Source organism: Trypanosoma conorhini, assembly GCF_003719485.1.
Source record: "Trypanosoma conorhini strain 025E chromosome Unknown Tco_14.4_contig_00446, whole genome shotgun sequence".
In the NCBI taxonomy this organism is placed as follows: domain Eukaryota; phylum Euglenozoa; class Kinetoplastea; order Trypanosomatida; family Trypanosomatidae; genus Trypanosoma; species Trypanosoma conorhini.
Window position 1 is genome coordinate 1 of NW_021704535.1, and position 15,925 is coordinate 15,925.

At 56.0% G+C, this 15,925-nt stretch overlaps 8 protein-coding genes across 8 annotated transcripts, besides 16 other annotated features; all 8 read right to left on the reverse strand.

Annotated features, from left to right (window-relative positions):
* Window positions 1-79: a microsatellite.
* A 170-nt stretch (window positions 80-249) lies between these two features.
* Window positions 250-285: a microsatellite.
* Window positions 286-321: 36 nt separating this feature from the next.
* Tco025E_06542 (uncharacterized protein) lies at window positions 322-903 on the reverse strand (the record flags this gene model as incomplete). Its single annotated transcript, XM_029373417.1, has 1 exon — window positions 322-903. The coding sequence occupies one exon, from the start codon at window positions 901-903 to the stop codon at window positions 322-324; it is 582 nt and encodes a 193-aa protein (XP_029226463.1).
* Window positions 904-1,219: 316 nt separating this feature from the next.
* Window positions 1,220-3,703, reverse strand: Tco025E_06543 (uncharacterized protein; the record flags this gene model as incomplete). Its single annotated transcript, XM_029373418.1, has 1 exon — window positions 1,220-3,703. One exon carries the CDS (start codon window positions 3,701-3,703, stop codon window positions 1,220-1,222), a length of 2,484 nt encoding a protein of 827 aa, XP_029226464.1.
* A 212-nt stretch (window positions 3,704-3,915) lies between these two features.
* Window positions 3,916-3,999: a sequence feature (GA-rich).
* A 146-nt stretch (window positions 4,000-4,145) lies between these two features.
* Window positions 4,146-4,177: a microsatellite.
* A 66-nt stretch (window positions 4,178-4,243) lies between these two features.
* On the reverse strand, window positions 4,244-5,428 carry Tco025E_06544 (uncharacterized protein; the record flags this gene model as incomplete). The annotated part of the gene is made up of 1 exon (XM_029373419.1): window positions 4,244-5,428. One exon carries the CDS (start codon window positions 5,426-5,428, stop codon window positions 4,244-4,246), a length of 1,185 nt encoding a protein of 394 aa, XP_029226465.1.
* Window positions 5,429-5,757: 329 nt separating this feature from the next.
* Window positions 5,758-5,832: a sequence feature (G-rich).
* Window positions 5,833-5,925: 93 nt separating this feature from the next.
* Window positions 5,926-5,968: a sequence feature (GA-rich).
* A 124-nt stretch (window positions 5,969-6,092) lies between these two features.
* On the reverse strand, window positions 6,093-7,442 carry Tco025E_06545 (uncharacterized protein; the record flags this gene model as incomplete). The annotated part of the gene is made up of 1 exon (XM_029373420.1): window positions 6,093-7,442. The coding sequence occupies one exon, from the start codon at window positions 7,440-7,442 to the stop codon at window positions 6,093-6,095; it is 1,350 nt and encodes a 449-aa protein (XP_029226466.1).
* Window positions 7,443-7,547: 105 nt separating this feature from the next.
* Window positions 7,548-7,578: a microsatellite.
* A 183-nt stretch (window positions 7,579-7,761) lies between these two features.
* Window positions 7,762-7,797: a microsatellite.
* Window positions 7,798-7,822: 25 nt separating this feature from the next.
* On the reverse strand, window positions 7,823-8,227 carry Tco025E_06546 (uncharacterized protein; the record flags this gene model as incomplete). Its single annotated transcript, XM_029373421.1, has 1 exon — window positions 7,823-8,227. The coding sequence occupies one exon, from the start codon at window positions 8,225-8,227 to the stop codon at window positions 7,823-7,825; it is 405 nt and encodes a 134-aa protein (XP_029226467.1).
* A 450-nt stretch (window positions 8,228-8,677) lies between these two features.
* Window positions 8,678-8,715: a sequence feature (A-rich).
* Window positions 8,682-8,713: a sequence feature (GA-rich).
* A 152-nt stretch (window positions 8,716-8,867) lies between the features above and the next one.
* Window positions 8,868-10,808, reverse strand: Tco025E_06547 (putative vesicular transport protein; the record flags this gene model as incomplete). The annotated part of the gene is made up of 1 exon (XM_029373422.1): window positions 8,868-10,808. The coding sequence occupies one exon, from the start codon at window positions 10,806-10,808 to the stop codon at window positions 8,868-8,870; it is 1,941 nt and encodes a 646-aa protein (XP_029226468.1).
* Window positions 10,809-10,932: 124 nt separating this feature from the next.
* Window positions 10,933-10,960: a microsatellite.
* Window positions 10,961-11,275: 315 nt separating this feature from the next.
* Window positions 11,276-11,307: a microsatellite.
* A 46-nt stretch (window positions 11,308-11,353) lies between these two features.
* Window positions 11,354-11,403: a microsatellite.
* Window positions 11,404-11,564: 161 nt separating this feature from the next.
* Window positions 11,565-12,878, reverse strand: Tco025E_06548 (putative cysteine desulfurase; the record flags this gene model as incomplete). The annotated part of the gene is made up of 1 exon (XM_029373423.1): window positions 11,565-12,878. The coding sequence occupies one exon, from the start codon at window positions 12,876-12,878 to the stop codon at window positions 11,565-11,567; it is 1,314 nt and encodes a 437-aa protein (XP_029226469.1).
* Window positions 12,879-12,986: 108 nt separating this feature from the next.
* Window positions 12,987-13,005: a microsatellite.
* Window positions 13,006-13,013: 8 nt separating this feature from the next.
* Window positions 13,014-13,040: a microsatellite.
* Window positions 13,041-13,185: 145 nt separating this feature from the next.
* On the reverse strand, window positions 13,186-15,861 carry Tco025E_06549 (putative vesicular-fusion ATPase-like protein; the record flags this gene model as incomplete). Its single annotated transcript, XM_029373424.1, has 1 exon — window positions 13,186-15,861. One exon carries the CDS (start codon window positions 15,859-15,861, stop codon window positions 13,186-13,188), a length of 2,676 nt encoding a protein of 891 aa, XP_029226470.1.
* Window positions 15,862-15,901: 40 nt separating this feature from the next.
* Window positions 15,902-15,918: a microsatellite.
* The last annotated feature ends 7 nt before the right edge of the window (window positions 15,919-15,925 follow it).

The following is a 15,925-nucleotide window of genomic DNA, read 5'->3' on the forward strand; positions in this document are numbered from 1 at the left end:
GTGTGTGTGTGTGTGTGTGTGTGTGTGTGTGTGTGTGTGTGTGTGTGTGTGTGTGTGTGTGTGTGTGTGTGTCTGTGTGGCTCCACCCCCATAACTCACTTCTCCCTCGCGTTGCCCCCTTCCTAGACGCCACTCTCATAGCGTGAAGGAGACGAGAGCTTTCGGTGACGTTATATGTGCGTGTACGTAAAAAAACAACACACACACACACGAAAGTGTTTTACTCATCGTTTTCTTGTCGTTGTCTTTTTTTCCGTTTTTTTTTGTCATTTTCTTTTGCTTTTGATCGCTTTCCCCGCCGTCGCCCACCCCCACCCCTCCTCACTTCTTCTGGCCGGCCGTGTGTCGTCGTTTCTCGTACGCATCCACGAGTGCATCTACCCTCTCATCCAGCGGCATGCTCTTCACATCATGCTTTCGCGCCTCAATCGCCTCTGTGCTGTACGGCATCAGCTCGTACTTCATCTGCTGCAACGCATCCACCTCCCGGGCGTACTCAGAGATGCTGAACCCGTACTGCTCATCCATCTTCCGCGTCTCATCAATCGAGGTGTTGATGACCCGCACGACAGAGGCCAAATTGTACGAATTGTGAACTCCTAGCATGGCCTTGCCGCCAAAGTAGCCGCCCGCCAGCGATATCCAACTTGCGTAGTTGCGAAAAAAGGGCACGCGACCCCCAACAGAAAGGCAAGCCGCCATAGTTGTTACCATGGCCCCGCCCATGTAGCCGTACGTCCAGTAATTGCTGCCCGCCACGCTTTGGTACTTGTCTATTGCTTTTCGCACTAGACTGCGGTTGTTTTCAATAAACACATTCGCCGTCACTAAAGCCTGCTCATGTTTTTCCTCCGGCGTTTGTTGCGATTGTGGCTTCTGAAGCGTGAATTGATTGGTCCACATATTGGGCGTCTTTCACCGAATAAAGGTGTCTCTTCTTGCCACTGTATCCCTTCCGCACGTCTGTGTACGGGAAGTAATGCGCCCCCCGGAGAATTCACACTGTCCTTCCCTCAGTAGAACCCAAAAGCAAAAACAAAAACCAAAACAAAAAGAGGGAAACCCAGTCCGTGAGATAACCGAGGTAACGAAAACAATAATAAAAAAGTGTGCCTCCGCACATATTCTATGCACGGACGCTTGTAGCCCAGTTTGTATCAACAGAATTTGTGCGTGCGTAAATGTGAACGCGCAACGACTGCTTGTGCGGCCACAAGAATCACGCCGCCTTCAACGTCGCTTCCCGTTGCTTCCACGGGAGGCGACGGTACGGCACTTGTGGGTGGTCAGGCGTGTAAACCCCAAGACCGCGCCAGTCATGGTGCAACGCCCCACGACTGAATCCAGGCGCCAGGTGCCGTGCAGTCGTGTGGTACTTGTCAAACATTGCCTTATCACGACGGTAGACAAATCGGGCCCGTATCGGATTATAGTGGTACAAGGTGCACTTGCGGTCACGCAACGCCGTTCGTAGCTTTACGTTCCGCGTCACAAGTTTTAACTCCTTGCTGTGAAGTGCACTCAGCAGCGGTGCATCCTTGTCGTGCAACGAGCGCGACGAGGTGAGGAGGTTGTGTCTGCCCTTGAGGAATCGGTAGGGCGTGCGTGCGGTGCAGTCGCTGTGCATCAGCGTGTGCACCTTCACCAGCGGCATCTCCCTGGCAAAAAAGGCGGCGATGGTCCAGAGGATGAGGTCCTCGTCGCAGTAGGTCCCCGCATCGTGGAGACGAAGTTCCTCGCTAAATGGCAACAGCACCACTCGGCCCTTTTCAACCTCGTAGGCGAGGATCTCAAGCGCCCGTTCGCAAGCCTCCCGCTCCCTCGGCTTGGCACTTGTGGCAGCCTTCACCGAGAGCTCACGGAGACAACTCAAAGAGACAATCAGGCTGTCTTTCCCGCTCGGAAGCCGCCGCACGGCGGAAACAAGCTGATCTGTTGAGCTTGCCATCAGTGAAGAGTGCAACAAGAAGACAGAGTCCACAGTGTTGAGGTATTCCAGCTGCGACAGCATTGTCATCAAGGGACGCGCAAGGCGACGGGTGGGGTGGGGCGAGACATAACCGGGCATGGAAGCCGCGGAGACCGCCGCGTGCGCGTCGACGGAGTGCAGCTTGGCGGCGTTGGCGGCGAACAACTGTGCCTGCACGTCACGAATTGAGCGGGGAATGCGGGCAGAGATGCTCGGCTGCTCCATGCGTAGGCGGTCCGCGACCAGAGCAAAGTGCCGGAAGGAGCGCAAGATATGGTAGTCAAAATGGTTTCTCATGGCAAACTCCTGGGCGCGCTCCTTATCGGTCATTGAAAGTAACGCCTCCGAGCCGCTTTCAAGCAGCGCCAAAAGCGTGGCAGTGTCGTGATTTGCACTGGCTGCGTCAATCGCCGTCTGCAGCAAGTCAAACGTCTTTGCATTTAACGCCGTCGCCTTCCCGCGCGAAAGGGCCGCAAAGAAGTTAGGTCCTCGCGGACAACTACTGTCAGCCAAGAGAAGTTGCAACAACTCCTCACTGCTCGCATCCGCCATAACGGAGGTCAGATACATCCGCTCCATCGTCGCCATGTCCTGCATCGTCAGCGCCCTCTTCGCATGACTCCGCACACGCCGCAAAAAGCAGTCCATAATGGATTTAAAAACGCCACCAATAGGCGTTCCGCTTGGCATCACCGCCGAAAAGCCGTTTAGCAGGTCCACAAGCTCTTCGTCTGTGCATAACTCCAGCAGGTGAGGGACGCCATCGTGCTCGTCGCGGCGTACTAGGTTAACCATGGCGTCAAAAACTGCCTCACCGGTTCCCCAAAACGCCGTCGTCTGGTTCGTCCCGCGCGGGTGCTTGTAGTCAGCACGGTTCGATGGTGCGTGGACCGACGACGTAAACCATTTATTGGGCTCAAACACCTTGATGAGGGCCATAAAATGAAGAAGCTGAATGGTCAACGCAGGACAACGGGAAAGACGCCACGGCTGCTCCTGCAGAAAGGTAACGGTGGCCGCATGCATCAAGTTCACGTAGGCGGTCACAAGGGAATTCGTGACACCGTACGGGCGGCCAAACTTCCTGACTGTGGTGACAAGAAAGTTGAGCCCCCTGCCGTCGTGAGCAAATGGGCTGCTCACCTCCTCAAACATACGTGTCAGCTCCGCATCACTGCGGATCGCAATTGTGGAGGCCATATCAGCCAAGGCGGCGCAGCGAGCCTCCACCTGTGGACGCCGCACAAACTGCAAGAGGAGATCCTCAAGGGATCGGTTGCACTCCAGCCGGTCGATGAGAGGGTAGTGGCGGGAGACGGTGTAGCCGCCCAAGGTGTCTTCGTCTGCAACTCCCTCTGTGGCATCCACGGGGGAAGGATCGTCATGAGACGAAGAAGCCAACATGGATCCTTCCTCCTTAAACCGCAGCTGCGTCTGCTCCCGCGCCTCCCCACCCTCACGCAAGGCTGCCTCCATGAGTGCCGCGCCTCGCTGCTGCTGTCGCTTTTTCGCCTCCTCAATGTCAGGAATGTTGCGCAGCCGCACAGGGCCGTAGCCCAAGTCCTCATCGTACTTGGGCAGCGGGAAGGGTGTGAAGTTCTCCGCAAGTGGCTTGGGCTGCATACTAGCCGGGAGCCGCTTGTACCGAACTGGGCCGCGCCCCGCCTCGCCTGCGGCTCCGTCAAACCGCAGATGAAGCAGCACACCGGGCCCCACAGCAAGGCGACGAAGCATCGACAGAATACAGTTTTTTCTTTTCTTTTCCTGCCGTTATCTTCCTTGTCGCGTCCCTCGCTCTGCCGTCGGGGCTTTGCCGCCGTGCAGGTCAGCGGCGCGGTAACGTTCCTCTCCGCCGTCGATAGCCACCACGTCAACCGCCACCGCGAGAAGCAGTGGCTGAGAGAGAAAGTGAGAGTTGCCGGATGCCTGAAAACCCCTCTTTGCACGAAGCAAAAGAAGAAGAAAAAAAAGTTCGCAAACAGGGAGAACAAAAAAAAAGGAATGAGAAGAAAGCAAAGCAAAAAAAAAAGTTCAGCTGCGCGTAGTTCAGTCAAAATAACGGGCAACGAGACGCAAGCAAGGTGGAAAGCCAGGGTATTTTACCGAGAACCTCCGACACCCTCGTCTCTCACGCAAAGACACGGGGGAAAAGAGAAAGAGAGCGAGAAAAGCAGAAATATATATATATATATATATATATATATATATGTGTATGTGTGTGTGTACATATGTACTTGTACAGCGAGGGGGGGAGGTGCATGTTAGCCACGTCTGCTAGAGGCGAAGATATAATACAGTGAGGAGAAACAATACCAGCACCGCCACGACGCGACCCAGTAAGTAAGAGGAAGAGTGCTCCTTCTTACCCCCAGTGACTTCTTGCACCTTTTTCGGCACAGTGACCTCAATCCGCGGCCGGGACACACCCCCTTGCGCTGAAGGCCCTTGCTGCTGCCGTGATGCGCCCGTGAGTTTGTTGTCGCGTGTCACCTTTCCATTCGTCCCTAATCGCTTCCTGTCCAACGCAGCTTCGTTGGGGTGGGTTCGACGGCCATACGATTCCTGCTTTTTTTCATCAAGCCACTGGAGTTCTTCCTTAACCATCCTCGCCAGGTTCATTTTGTAGGCCACGTGTTCCTCCAGCAAAAACTTGACATCGTCCACCGGTCCTGGATACAGCATGCGGGAGTGCAGCTGCTCCACGCTCGCATCACGCAGCTCGGTCACTCCCTCCAGCGTCCTCGTTGCCTTTTCTAGAGCAGCGGCAGGGGTTCTTTTAAACGGTTTCATGAGTTCATTCAACTCATCTGCCTTTTCAAGCATCTGCTCCGTCAAACTCGTGGCAATCAGCAGATTTTGTTCGTTATAATACGTGACAATGCGGGAGAGCCACTGCATCCGATCCTCCGCCACGTGCAAAAGAAAAATAAACACAACCATAAAGAAGATGAACAAGAGCAGTCCCGTGAAGCCACATCTACGTTTTGGGGGATTCACAACCCCTGGGAACGCGTTCCTTACAGCCCGTGTCACCGTTGCTCCCATATGGAGCGCTTGTAGAACAGGGCTGAACCAGCTTTCCTCGGTATCACCTTCCGCGGGAGACAATACGTTTTCTTCCTGCACGTCCCCCTGCTTATATTCCTTTATATCATCCCTTGAGCCAAACTCCTTGTTCTCCACGCTGGGTGAACGCACGTACAAAGTCATGGGACCCCCTTTTCTTCGGCCGTGGACGTTTGGGATGCCGCCACGTCCGCCCGCAGTCGAGGTTAGCGGCAGGGCGGCTGCGCTCAGACCGGTGTTAAACGGCGTCCCCTTTCCCCATGTTGAGTCGAGTGAGGCGAGGTGGGGAATGTCTCGCAACGCAGTGGAGGCAGCTGGCAGCGGGGCTGTAGGAGACGCAGAAACGCAGTTCTCGGACACGGGTGGAAGGGACTGCTCCACCCGCTCACTCATAGCGAGCCCCCGGTGCCACCGCAATATGTGTCCTCCTTGTATTTGCGTTTATGTGTAGGTGTGGCTTTCTGTGTATCTGTGTCTGTGGCAGACAGCTCCTCTCCCCCTTTACTTTGGCTTCTTCCGCCTCCTCGCTTGCAGAAAAGTTCCCAGTCGCCGAAGACGGCACAACACAGAAGAGAAACATAGTTTGAACACAAAGGCACAAAAAAAAAAAAACACGTACTCGCTTCACACCTCCACGGGTAAAATTATATACAGCAGCCTCCGTCGGAGGTAATTGTTTTATTTTTATTTTTATTTTGCAATCCCTTTCAAGCTGCACACACAGAGAGTGAGGGAGAGGGAGAGGGAGAGACACACCGATTGCGAGGGGGAAAGGAAGAGGGAAGAGGAGAGGGAGAAACGCAAAGTGGTACAGGCAATCGTAGTAATGCGCGTCAATCGCGGTTATTAGAAGTAGAGGGGAGGGTTCATTACATTCGGCTTGAGAAAGTAAAAAAAAAAAAGCTAAAAAAAAAGAGGGACATAAAAACAAAACACCCACACGATAGACTTTGTGTATGTACGCCAGAATAAATACATGAAGGGATGGAAAGTCAAAAAGTATGTGGAAGCAGAAACGAGTTCACAATCGATTTGCAAGAAGTCAAACGCGTCAGTTTCACGCAACATGCTTCTTTACCTGCTCACACAAGTTCATGAGCCGGACGTAGCTTGGCGTTGGCTTGTGAAGCGTTAAGGTGGCATATGGGTTAACAGGGCCTTCAGACGAAACTGCAGATAATAAGACTGTGCGCCTCCCATGAGGAGAAGACGATGACGAAAGCGACCCCTCCGTGGCCCCTGTTGACTCACGGGCCTGCATTTTGCTCCCCCCAGCCACGGAAAAGGAGTGTGGAACACTACGCCCTGGCAGCGGTGTGCCGGTGGACTTGGCAAGATCAAACGGCGAGGCGGCACGGCGGCGCACGGTATCCACCAGCTGTTTGCGAAACGCCTGCGCCTCCTCGACGCGCAACTCATCCGCAATCGCCTGCTGCTCCACCCGTTCCAACTTTGCCTGCGTATCCCGCTCAGTGTAGCGCCGACGCCACTCCGCTGCTTGCAACTGCTGCTCACGCAGCTCCTGCGCAAGCCGCTGTTCCGCCTCCCCCAGTTCCCGCAGTGCTGCTCGGGATTGATCCATCGCCTCCGTGTGCCGCTGCACCTCGCTGGCGTGTGCCTCCCTCTCGCCGTGCAGTTGTCTCTCCAAGTCCTTCACCTGGGCGATGTGTTGCCGCCGCAGCTCCCTAATCTCTCGCAGGTGCTGGTGCTGCTGCCGCTCAAGATCCAGCGTTAACTCGTGAACGGTTCTCGTAGTCTCCTCTTGTAGCGCCAAGAAACGCTCCCGATGCCGCTCCCGCTCCTCCTGGAGGAGCTGTTGGTGCTCCGTGAACGCATTCATCCGTGACGCCGTCATTTCTTCCAGTTGCCCCTGCAGCACTCGCAGCTCGTCCACCTTCGCCGTCAAGGCCTCCTCCAGTACCGCACTCATTCGGCCCTCCTGGAGGCAGCTGAGTACACCCAACCGCAACTCGGCGTTCATGGCGGCGACCTCCTTTTGACAGGCAACAGACATCTCCACAAATTCTTCCTGGCGGCGACGCTCAGCCGCCCCCCACTTTTCTTCGGCCACGGCAATAGTGTGGGCCATACGCTGCTTCAACGCATCCCCTTCCTCTCGGAGCGCTGCGAGGTCGTCTTGGCAGGCAGCCTCAAACGAGCGTAAAAGTCGCTGCAGCCGCTGCTCTGCCCCTTCCATCTGCTCCGGTGCGAGGTAGCGCGACGCGTCCACCGGCGCCAGGAAGGCGTGCGCCACGTCAAACGCCTCCTGCTTCTGCTGGTCGGCGCTAAAGAAGGCATCCTCGAGAAAAAGAATGTGGGTGTGGAAATGCCGCACCGCCCGGACGCACTGCGCCGTGAGCGGCATCGTCGCAGCCTCCAGCGTGGCATCTTCGCGCTGCTCAGACATCGCGTGGTTTGCGCTCACCGCGTTCCCGCCTCCAACCCCCTCCCCCGGCACTCCACCTCAGTGTTATTATGGTCGCCTCCACGAAAGGAAAGGAAACGAAATGAAAGGAAGAGGAGGAGGAGGAGGAGGAGGAAGACAAGAACAGCCTGGAAAAAATTGGCGTTGAGGCAGCTTCAGCACAGGCGCCGCTTTCCCTCACGGCGAAGCGCGACGGCCACGGGAAGAAACAAAGACCGTGACCACACTTGTGATGAAGCACGCAACGCCATCGCATGGCGACCCGTTCAGTGGAAACAAGAACAACAAAGAAGCGGTTTCTCGCCGCGCCACGCCACGCCACACCACACCACACCACAGTTGCTCTAAAACTCTCGTCAAGCTCATTCATCCTCCTCCTCCTCCAGTAACCGTCGGGCCCGTCGTTCTGCACGGCGGCTGGCATCAATAAGCGGTTTGTAGCCAATGTCAACCACCTCTCCCCGCTCGTTTCGCACATATGTGTACTTTGCCGCCTTGGCAGCAATGGCCTCATCGGAGTCACGGAGGTAAATAACGTACAGCAAATAACCGGCAAAGGAAAGGGCTGAGCCGAGCCACAGTCCCTGGAGCATTTTCCACCGCCACCCATACTGCCACGCTATAGGGAGGTAGGGACGCAACTGCCGGAACACGTAGCCGCCCGCACTCTTTGGAAGATCTGGAAGTCCCGGCCGCGTTGGTTGCCCCTTCCGCTTGCGCCGTTCCACCGTCGGCAGCGCCCGGCAGCCGAGCGTGCAACGCAGCATCAGCACGGTGGTTGTATGTGTAGGTGAGTGCGTGTGGTCCAGCTAGGCGGGCGGGTGACGCCGCGACTTCCTGTGTTAGGCAATAAAGTCCAAATAAGGACGACCCGCGGCAATCGCCTTGGACCGGACCACAATGTGAGACTAGAGACAGAGGAAGATGACACCGCTGAGCACAATACACACACAGAAAAAAAAAACGAATTGAAAAAATCCGTCTCCTTTTTCTACTGTACCACACCCGGAATTTATTGCCCCGCTGTAAAAAAAAAAGAAATGGAATAGAAATAGGGGGAGGAAACATAGGGGCTGTCAGGAACGGATTGCAAGAAGGGGAGGAGGCGATGAAGGCTGCGGGAGAGAAGGCGGCCGTGGCACTCCCCTCGCCACGAGCATCAAACCACCCACGCGTATCTCATTTGCCCCTTCCAGCAATTAGAGGGCCGTTACGTGAAACAGAAAAGGAGAAAGAACGAAGAAAAAAAGAAAAAGTCAGAATAAGTGTGATGTGGACCTTTTCTTGTTTGTCTCTCCGATTTGCTTCGTTTTTTGTTGCTGTTTTTTTTTTCCTCCCCCCTCCCTCCTTATCCCGCCTTTTTCGTCTCTCGGGACACGCGGGAGGCGAAATTCTATTCCCTTCCTCTTAGCCTGTGGCCTTCGCCGACTGCATGATCTGCCGGTGGAGCAACTCATAGCTCTCCCGGTCCTCCGCAGTGACGGAGGGCCTCACCTTCTGCAGACTGGCCTCAAAATCGTCGCCGCAGACGGACGGCAGCAGGGTTTTCGCGCAGTTCTCATCACTGAGGTTGCGCTCCAACAAGTCAAGCTCCTCGGTGGTGGAGGCATGGTACAGTTTCTTGAGGGCATGCAGCGATGCCTCCCGCACGAGAGCCGCGAGGTCCGCCCCGCTGAACCCCTGCAGTCGTGGGTCATGGGCAATGCGGTTGAGGTCCACCGAAGCCTCAATCGGGTAGCGGCGGGCGTGCGTCGCCAGGATGGAGGCACGCTGCTCGACGGAGGGAAGCGGCACGTAGAGGAGCTTATCCAGACGCCCTGGACGCAGCATGGCGGGATCAATCATGTCAGGTCGGTTTGTCGCCCCAATGACGTACACATCCTCCCGCCCCTCAACCCCGTCCATTTCGGTTAACAACTGATTCACGACACGCTCGCTACTTGGGTTGGCACGGTCTGACCCACGACGAGGCGCAAGCGCGTCCAATTCGTCAAAAAACAGCACACACGGAGCACTCGCACGTCCGCGCGCAAACACCATTCGCACACTCCGTTCACTTTCACCAACAAACTTGTTTAATAATTCGGGCCCCTTAATGGAGATAAAGTTGGCGCCTGACTGGTTTGCAATTGCCTTCGCCACAAGCGTCTTTCCGCAGCCGGGAGGGCCGTAGAGGAGCACCCCCACAGGGTGATCCAAACCAAAGCGCCTGTGCAGCCTGGGGGCGCGAATAGGTTGCAGAATACTCGTGAAAAGCTCCTCACGTACGTCTTCCAGGGCGCCAATGTCGTTCCAGGTAACATTGGGAATTGTGGTGAACCCCTCTCGCATCGCACTTGGCTGGACCCGCTTTGTGGCCTCCTTCATCTCCGCAAAGGTGACGGCAAACGACGTGAGCGCCTCCGTGTTGGGGTTTTCAAGCTCGCCCGCCTTCTCTAGCTCGGTATACTTGCGACGAATAGCTAAAATGCAGGCCTCCTTCACTAAAAGGTGAAGATCTGCCCCAACGTATCCAGGCGTCATATTCGCAAGCTCAAAAAAATCCACATCTGACGCGACATGCAGTTTCTGACAAATGATATTTAAAATACTCTGCCGCTCAGCTATGGTTGGAATGCCGAGAGAAATTTCACGGTCAAATCGACCTGCGCGCCGCAGGGCGGTGTCGATCGCCTCTGGGCGGTTTGTCGCCCCCATCACACAGACGACTTTATTCTCCTGCCGCCATGCCTGTGAGACTTGGTCCATGCAAGACAGCAGCTGCCCCACGATGCGGCCCTCCATGCCACGTTGCGTCTGGTCCCGGCGTCCTGCAATGGTGTCAATTTCATCAATGAAGACAATACTCGGTGCCGCGCTGATGGCGTCCATGAAGAGGTTGCGCAACTTCGCCTCGCTGTCGCCACTGATGCCGGACACAATTTCTGGTGCCGCCACAAAAAACAATGGCGTCTGTAGCGAACCGGCAATGGCATGCACCAGCTTGGTTTTGCCACAGCCAGGAGGGCCGTGGAGTAGCACACCACAGGGAGGATCGGCCCCAAGCCGGCTAAACAAATGAGGTGAGCGAATGGGCAGTTCAATCAACTCCCTGATTATCGGGATCTCCTTTGCGAGTCCACCCATTTCGTCAAGCGTGACTTTGGGGATGATTCCAAGCCGCTCAATCTCCTCGTCCCCATTTGTAGAAACGGGATGCATTCCGTCCTCTCCACGGGCCCGCTTCTGCGCCCGTGGAGTGCTTCTCTCGTCAGCATCATCCCTACGGCGCTGCTGTGCCTGCTGCTGGCCACGATAGTAGCGACCAGTCTGTCGCTGCTTCATGAGCCGTTTCATCTGACTCGACATTTGCCTCTTGGCCAACCTTTCAATGCAACAGAAACGAGGCAACCCGAGGCAGAAGAAACGAAGGAAAGAGACGTCAAACGACAAACATGTTCCGTGGGAGTCTTCCCGACACTGCTCACGTGCATGTCTGTGTGTGTGTTTATGTGTGTGTGAGAGAAAGTGAGAGACAGGGAGAGGGTGGGCGTGTGGGGAGGAGGAGCGAAGAATACGGGGAGGGAATCATGTCGTTGTTGTTGTTTTTTTTTTCGGCGCCGCGAATGACAGGCGAGGGCAACGTCGCAACGCCCAAAGGAGGCGACGCCGGTGAGTGTCGCAAGCAGCGAGGGCCCACGACGGCAAAGAGCGGCAAGGCCAGCCAACAGCACACGCACCCTCGTGCGTCAGTGGAGCCAAAAAAAAAATTTGAAGCCTCGCGTGGGAACACGAAAAGCACGTAACACATGCGTGTGCATTGCTTACTTATTTTTCGTGTGTGCGTGCGTGCGTGCGTGCGTGTGTGTTATGTTTGTTTTTTCCTCCTTTTCGCCTCCCCTCCCGCCCCAAACTTTTTTTGTTGTTGTTGGTTTTGTTTTGTTTTGCCCTTTGTTTTTTGGTTGTTTTTACTTCCCCCCCACTACAGTGCCGATCCGTGCCAGTTTGCGGGTCCGCCCCTCTGGCCTCTGCGCGGCACACTAACCAACTACTCCGTCAGTCGCTTTCGCAGCTCTGCCCTTTTGCCCTCGCTCGCCCTTTTCCTGGCGTCCCGCGGGCTGCCGCCTACCGCCACTCCACATCCGCGAGGCTCTTGCCCTCCTGCAGCAGGTCCCACAGCGGCGACATCTCACGCAGGCGCTCCACGTTGCGCACGCACTCCTCAATCGTCACGTCCACCTCCCGCTCCGTGGTGAAACGGCCGAGTCCAAAGCGAATGGAGGTATGAGCGTTTTCTGCCCCAACACCAAGCGCCCGGAGGACGTAGCTTGGCTCCAGCGAGGCACTTGTGCAGGCGCTCCCACTCGACACCGCCACATTCTTCATCCCCATCAACAGACTCTCACCCTCGACGCACTCGAAACTGATGTTAAGGTTGCCGTGGTATCGCGCCTCCAGGTCGCCATTGACGGTTATGTGCGGCAAACGACTTTGCAAGCCTTGCAGCAGACGCTTTGAAAGTCGTGAAATGTGTTCAGAGTCCCGCTTCATTTCCGCCTTGGCAATCGCACAGGCGGCACCCATCCCAACCACCTGCGCCGTCGCCACGGTGCCGCTTCGCACGCCACGCTCCTGTCCACCACCGCTGACAGGCGAACGCACACGCACACGGGGCCGACGACGCATGAAGAGGGCACCACACCCCTTTGGGCCGTAAATTTTGTGCGCGGAAAGAGACATGAGATCAATATTGTCACGCTCCACATCAATGGGTACTTTGCCCGCGGCTTGAGCGGCATCGGTATGGAAAAGGACTTTTTTCTCATGGCATAACTTTCCAATCGCGCGTATAGGCTGTATTACCCCAATCTCGTTGTGGACGTACATGCAGGAGACGAGGGCGGTGGTGGGACGAATAGCATTCTCAAGGGTTTGCAGATTAACAAGACCGTTCTTCTCCACCGGAAGATACGTCACCTCGAAGCCGTCCATCTCCAGGTAACGGCAGGAGTCCAAGACGCACTTGTGCTCCGTCTGAAGTGTGATTATGTGGTTCTTTTTGCCCTTGTTGTAGTACGCCACACCCTTGATGGCGATGTTATTCGACTCTGTGGCACCGCTGGTGAAGAACACACCCTTCGGACTGGCGCCAATGAGGTCGGCCACCTCCGCGCGTGCCTTTTCCACGGCAGCTTCCGCCGTCCACCCGTAACGGTGTGTCCGACTGTGCGGATTCCCGTACTGCTCCGTGAGGTACGGCAGCATCCTGTCAAGCACGCGTGGATCCAGCGGCGTGGTGGCCTGAAAGTCCAGGTAGAGTGGCCGTGCCTCACGGTTGGGCGCCGTCGCCGCCGCCGCGGCCCTGGCAGCCGCGCCCGCGGCAGCCGCCGTGTGCACCTTCTTCGCCGCCCCAAGAAGAACGCAGACCCCACGAAACATGTGCCGGCGGAACGAACAAGGAAGCCAAAATAAATATCCTCAACGCAGCAAAAGAAGGAAGAAAAAAAAAGGACGGGCAGTTGTGCACACAAGGGCCGTCATCAGCATGACGGCGACGACGACGACGCATTTATGCTATCACTCTCTCTCGCTCTCTCCCTCACGCACACACACAGAGAGAGAGAGGAACGGGAAAAGGTGCAGGCAGTGCAAGCATGCAAGCATCAAGACGTCAAATTGGTAAAAGTGGCAATAACTAAAAAAACAACACCACACACACCCTGGAAGGGGGCGAGAGCTGCGATGGTCACCAGGAAATCTCGTCCCCGTCGACAGTGTCATCCACCGGTAACAAGTCATGGAAGTTGTCCACAAAGCCCATCGCCGACACAATCTCCTGAACAGCAGCAGCAAATTTCCTTAAATGTTCCTTGCTGTTGAGAGAAAGCGCATTGCCGTCTCCGACGGAGCCGCGTCCAGCCTGAAGAAAAAGGGCATTTACTCTGGAGAACAACGCGGCGTCCTGGTGATCTCCAGCGGCACTAGCACCCTGCTGGGCCTCATGCGCCCTCCACAATGCAAGATCCGTAATTCTCAGAAACTGACGGTAGCTAAGTCGTGGCGGATAGGCGCGTAGCACCTCGTCCGCGGCTGGCATTTTTGAGGGAATTATCAAGTAATGATGCAACAACGGCATGAGGTCTTTGCGTTCTATCAAGCGAAGGGAAAGCAGCAAATCGTACGAACTGCTTTGCATCAAGTCATGCAGAACCTCTTTCTCGGAGGTCGTCAAAATCAGCAAGCGCTTGCCAAGGGAAGAGGTGCTCTCCGCGGCCCCAGGAACGTGGGAAGGTAATTGTGAGTAGGTGGCCTCTCTGAACTCCTGGAGGGCCAACTTCAAAACCTCGCCAGCCATCGGACCACTGCCTCGAAGGTAATGCTCTAAATTCTCAATTACGATGCTGCGATTCCCTTTGGCGTGAAGCGCACCACGCAGGGTGGCGAGCATCTCATCCAAAGGATTATCCTGCGAGTGACTGTGCAGCACCCTGCCGGTTAGATACGCTGCGGGGTCAAAGCGCCCAAGTCGCAGCAGCTCCAGGGCAAGTGTGGTTTTCCCCGTGCCGGGTGGACCGTAAATAATGATAACAGCGGCACTCGCGACACGGCTGCGGAGGAGACTTTGCAGCAACCGACGCGCCACCTTCTTGTTCCGACTGAAAGAACCATCGTAGTCGACAATTGGAAAATGTTTCTCACCATTCCTATTATTATAATAGCTATCACCCAGCTGGTCCCCTGGCGTGGTCTGCGCCTTGCCCTCCGATACGTCCTGCAGAGCAAGTTCAAAGTCCTCATTCGATACCTGGAATTGCTGTACCGCGTTGCGTGCGTCTTCGGCGGCCGCACCGCCGGGTTCCGCAAAGGTGTTCCCAAGAGCATCGCGGTACCGTACCAACGCGTAGCTCGAGGCTGCCCTGACCATCCCGGCAACATCGGCCCCCGAAAACCCCCCGGTGCGAGTGGCCAAAAGGTCCAGGTCCACATCGGGTGCGAGGTGGTGGCCCGCGCGCAGCTCACGTGTGTGGATAAATAGCATCTCCCTCCGCCCCTCAAGATCTGGCGGGGGGATCTCAATCACCACCTCAAACCGACCGGGACGAAGCAACGCACGGTCAATGACGTGCAGCTGATTGGTAAGGCCAACGACGAGAATGTTTTCCGCCCCCTCCAAGCCGTCCATGAGCGTCAGCAGTTCATTTGTCAGACCATCGTAGAGGGCCTTGGCGGAGCTCTCATCACTCGACCCCCCGCGTCGCCTAAACAGCGACTCAATCTCATCAATAATAATGATATGCAGTTGCCTCTTCGCCTCTCCTCCTCTCAGCCCCTCGTGTCTCTTCCCCGGCACATTATCATCACCCTCATCACCCTCATCACCCTCGTCAGCAACACTCATAAAGAGCTTTCGCAGTTGCTTTTCAGAATCCCCCACGTACTTTGAGAGAATGTCGGCTCCATGGACAATCGTCACCCTCGCACTGCCATCGAGTAAGGTGGCAATGGTGCGGGCAATGAGCGTCTTTCCATTACCCGGGGGACCGTGCAGTAGCACCCCACGTACGTGTGGAATTTTTAACGCTTCAACCACACCACGAAGAGAAGAGAGGCGGCTAAGAAAGACACGGCGGTAAAGTGTATGCAACTCGCCCCTTAATCCGCCAATGCCGAGTGCAAGCCACTGGCTATGGACATCCGACAAGCCATCCTTGCTTTGAAAAAGAAGTTCCAGGGGGTCTTCAGACAACGTGTGAAGATCGCTCTCGTCCATTCCGGCGTTGGAAGTATCCTCGGCAAGAGTTAACTGCACGGCACGGCTCAGAACCCCAATAGTAACGCGTTCCTGAGTTTGCGTGTCGGTTGCATTCATAACCTCTCTTGTCATCAGCTGCAGCTCTACATCCATCCAGATGGCGCCTTGTTCGAGCCGCCGGAGCCAGTGCGGTTTCTGTTGGAGCTTCGTGGAAGGGTGTGGAAGCGTGCATGACAAAAGCTGCTGCGGGAACATTGCCGACCGCCGCACGTTGACGCACTCTATACTAATCAAGTCACACTCCCCTTTTCCCTCCCCGCAGCGGAGTGGAATTGCGGAATGCTCTCGCAGCCAGATCCGCACGGCGGCGTCCAGCGGAAACCCCCGTCCACGGATTGTGAGCGTCACGGGACGCCTCGACGCTCTGTCGGCGAAACATCGGTACGTTTCCCGACTCCTACCAGGCCGCGACGGCCGCTCGCACCCGCTGATCGCAAGCAACTCCAGAGCTCTTGAGGTCCGATTCAGGCGACGCGCGTCCGAGAATGGCGATGTTACACGGGCGTCAGCAGGATTGACGCCCACGCACGCAAGGAGGAAAAGAAGAAGCGCACCGAGCACGTGGGTGCTTGGCCGCCACACCGCGTGTGCCGCGACGCCGCGCAACATGAGGGCGTATAAACCAAAGTTCTAGTTATTATTTGCACACATATATATATATATATAACAAAAC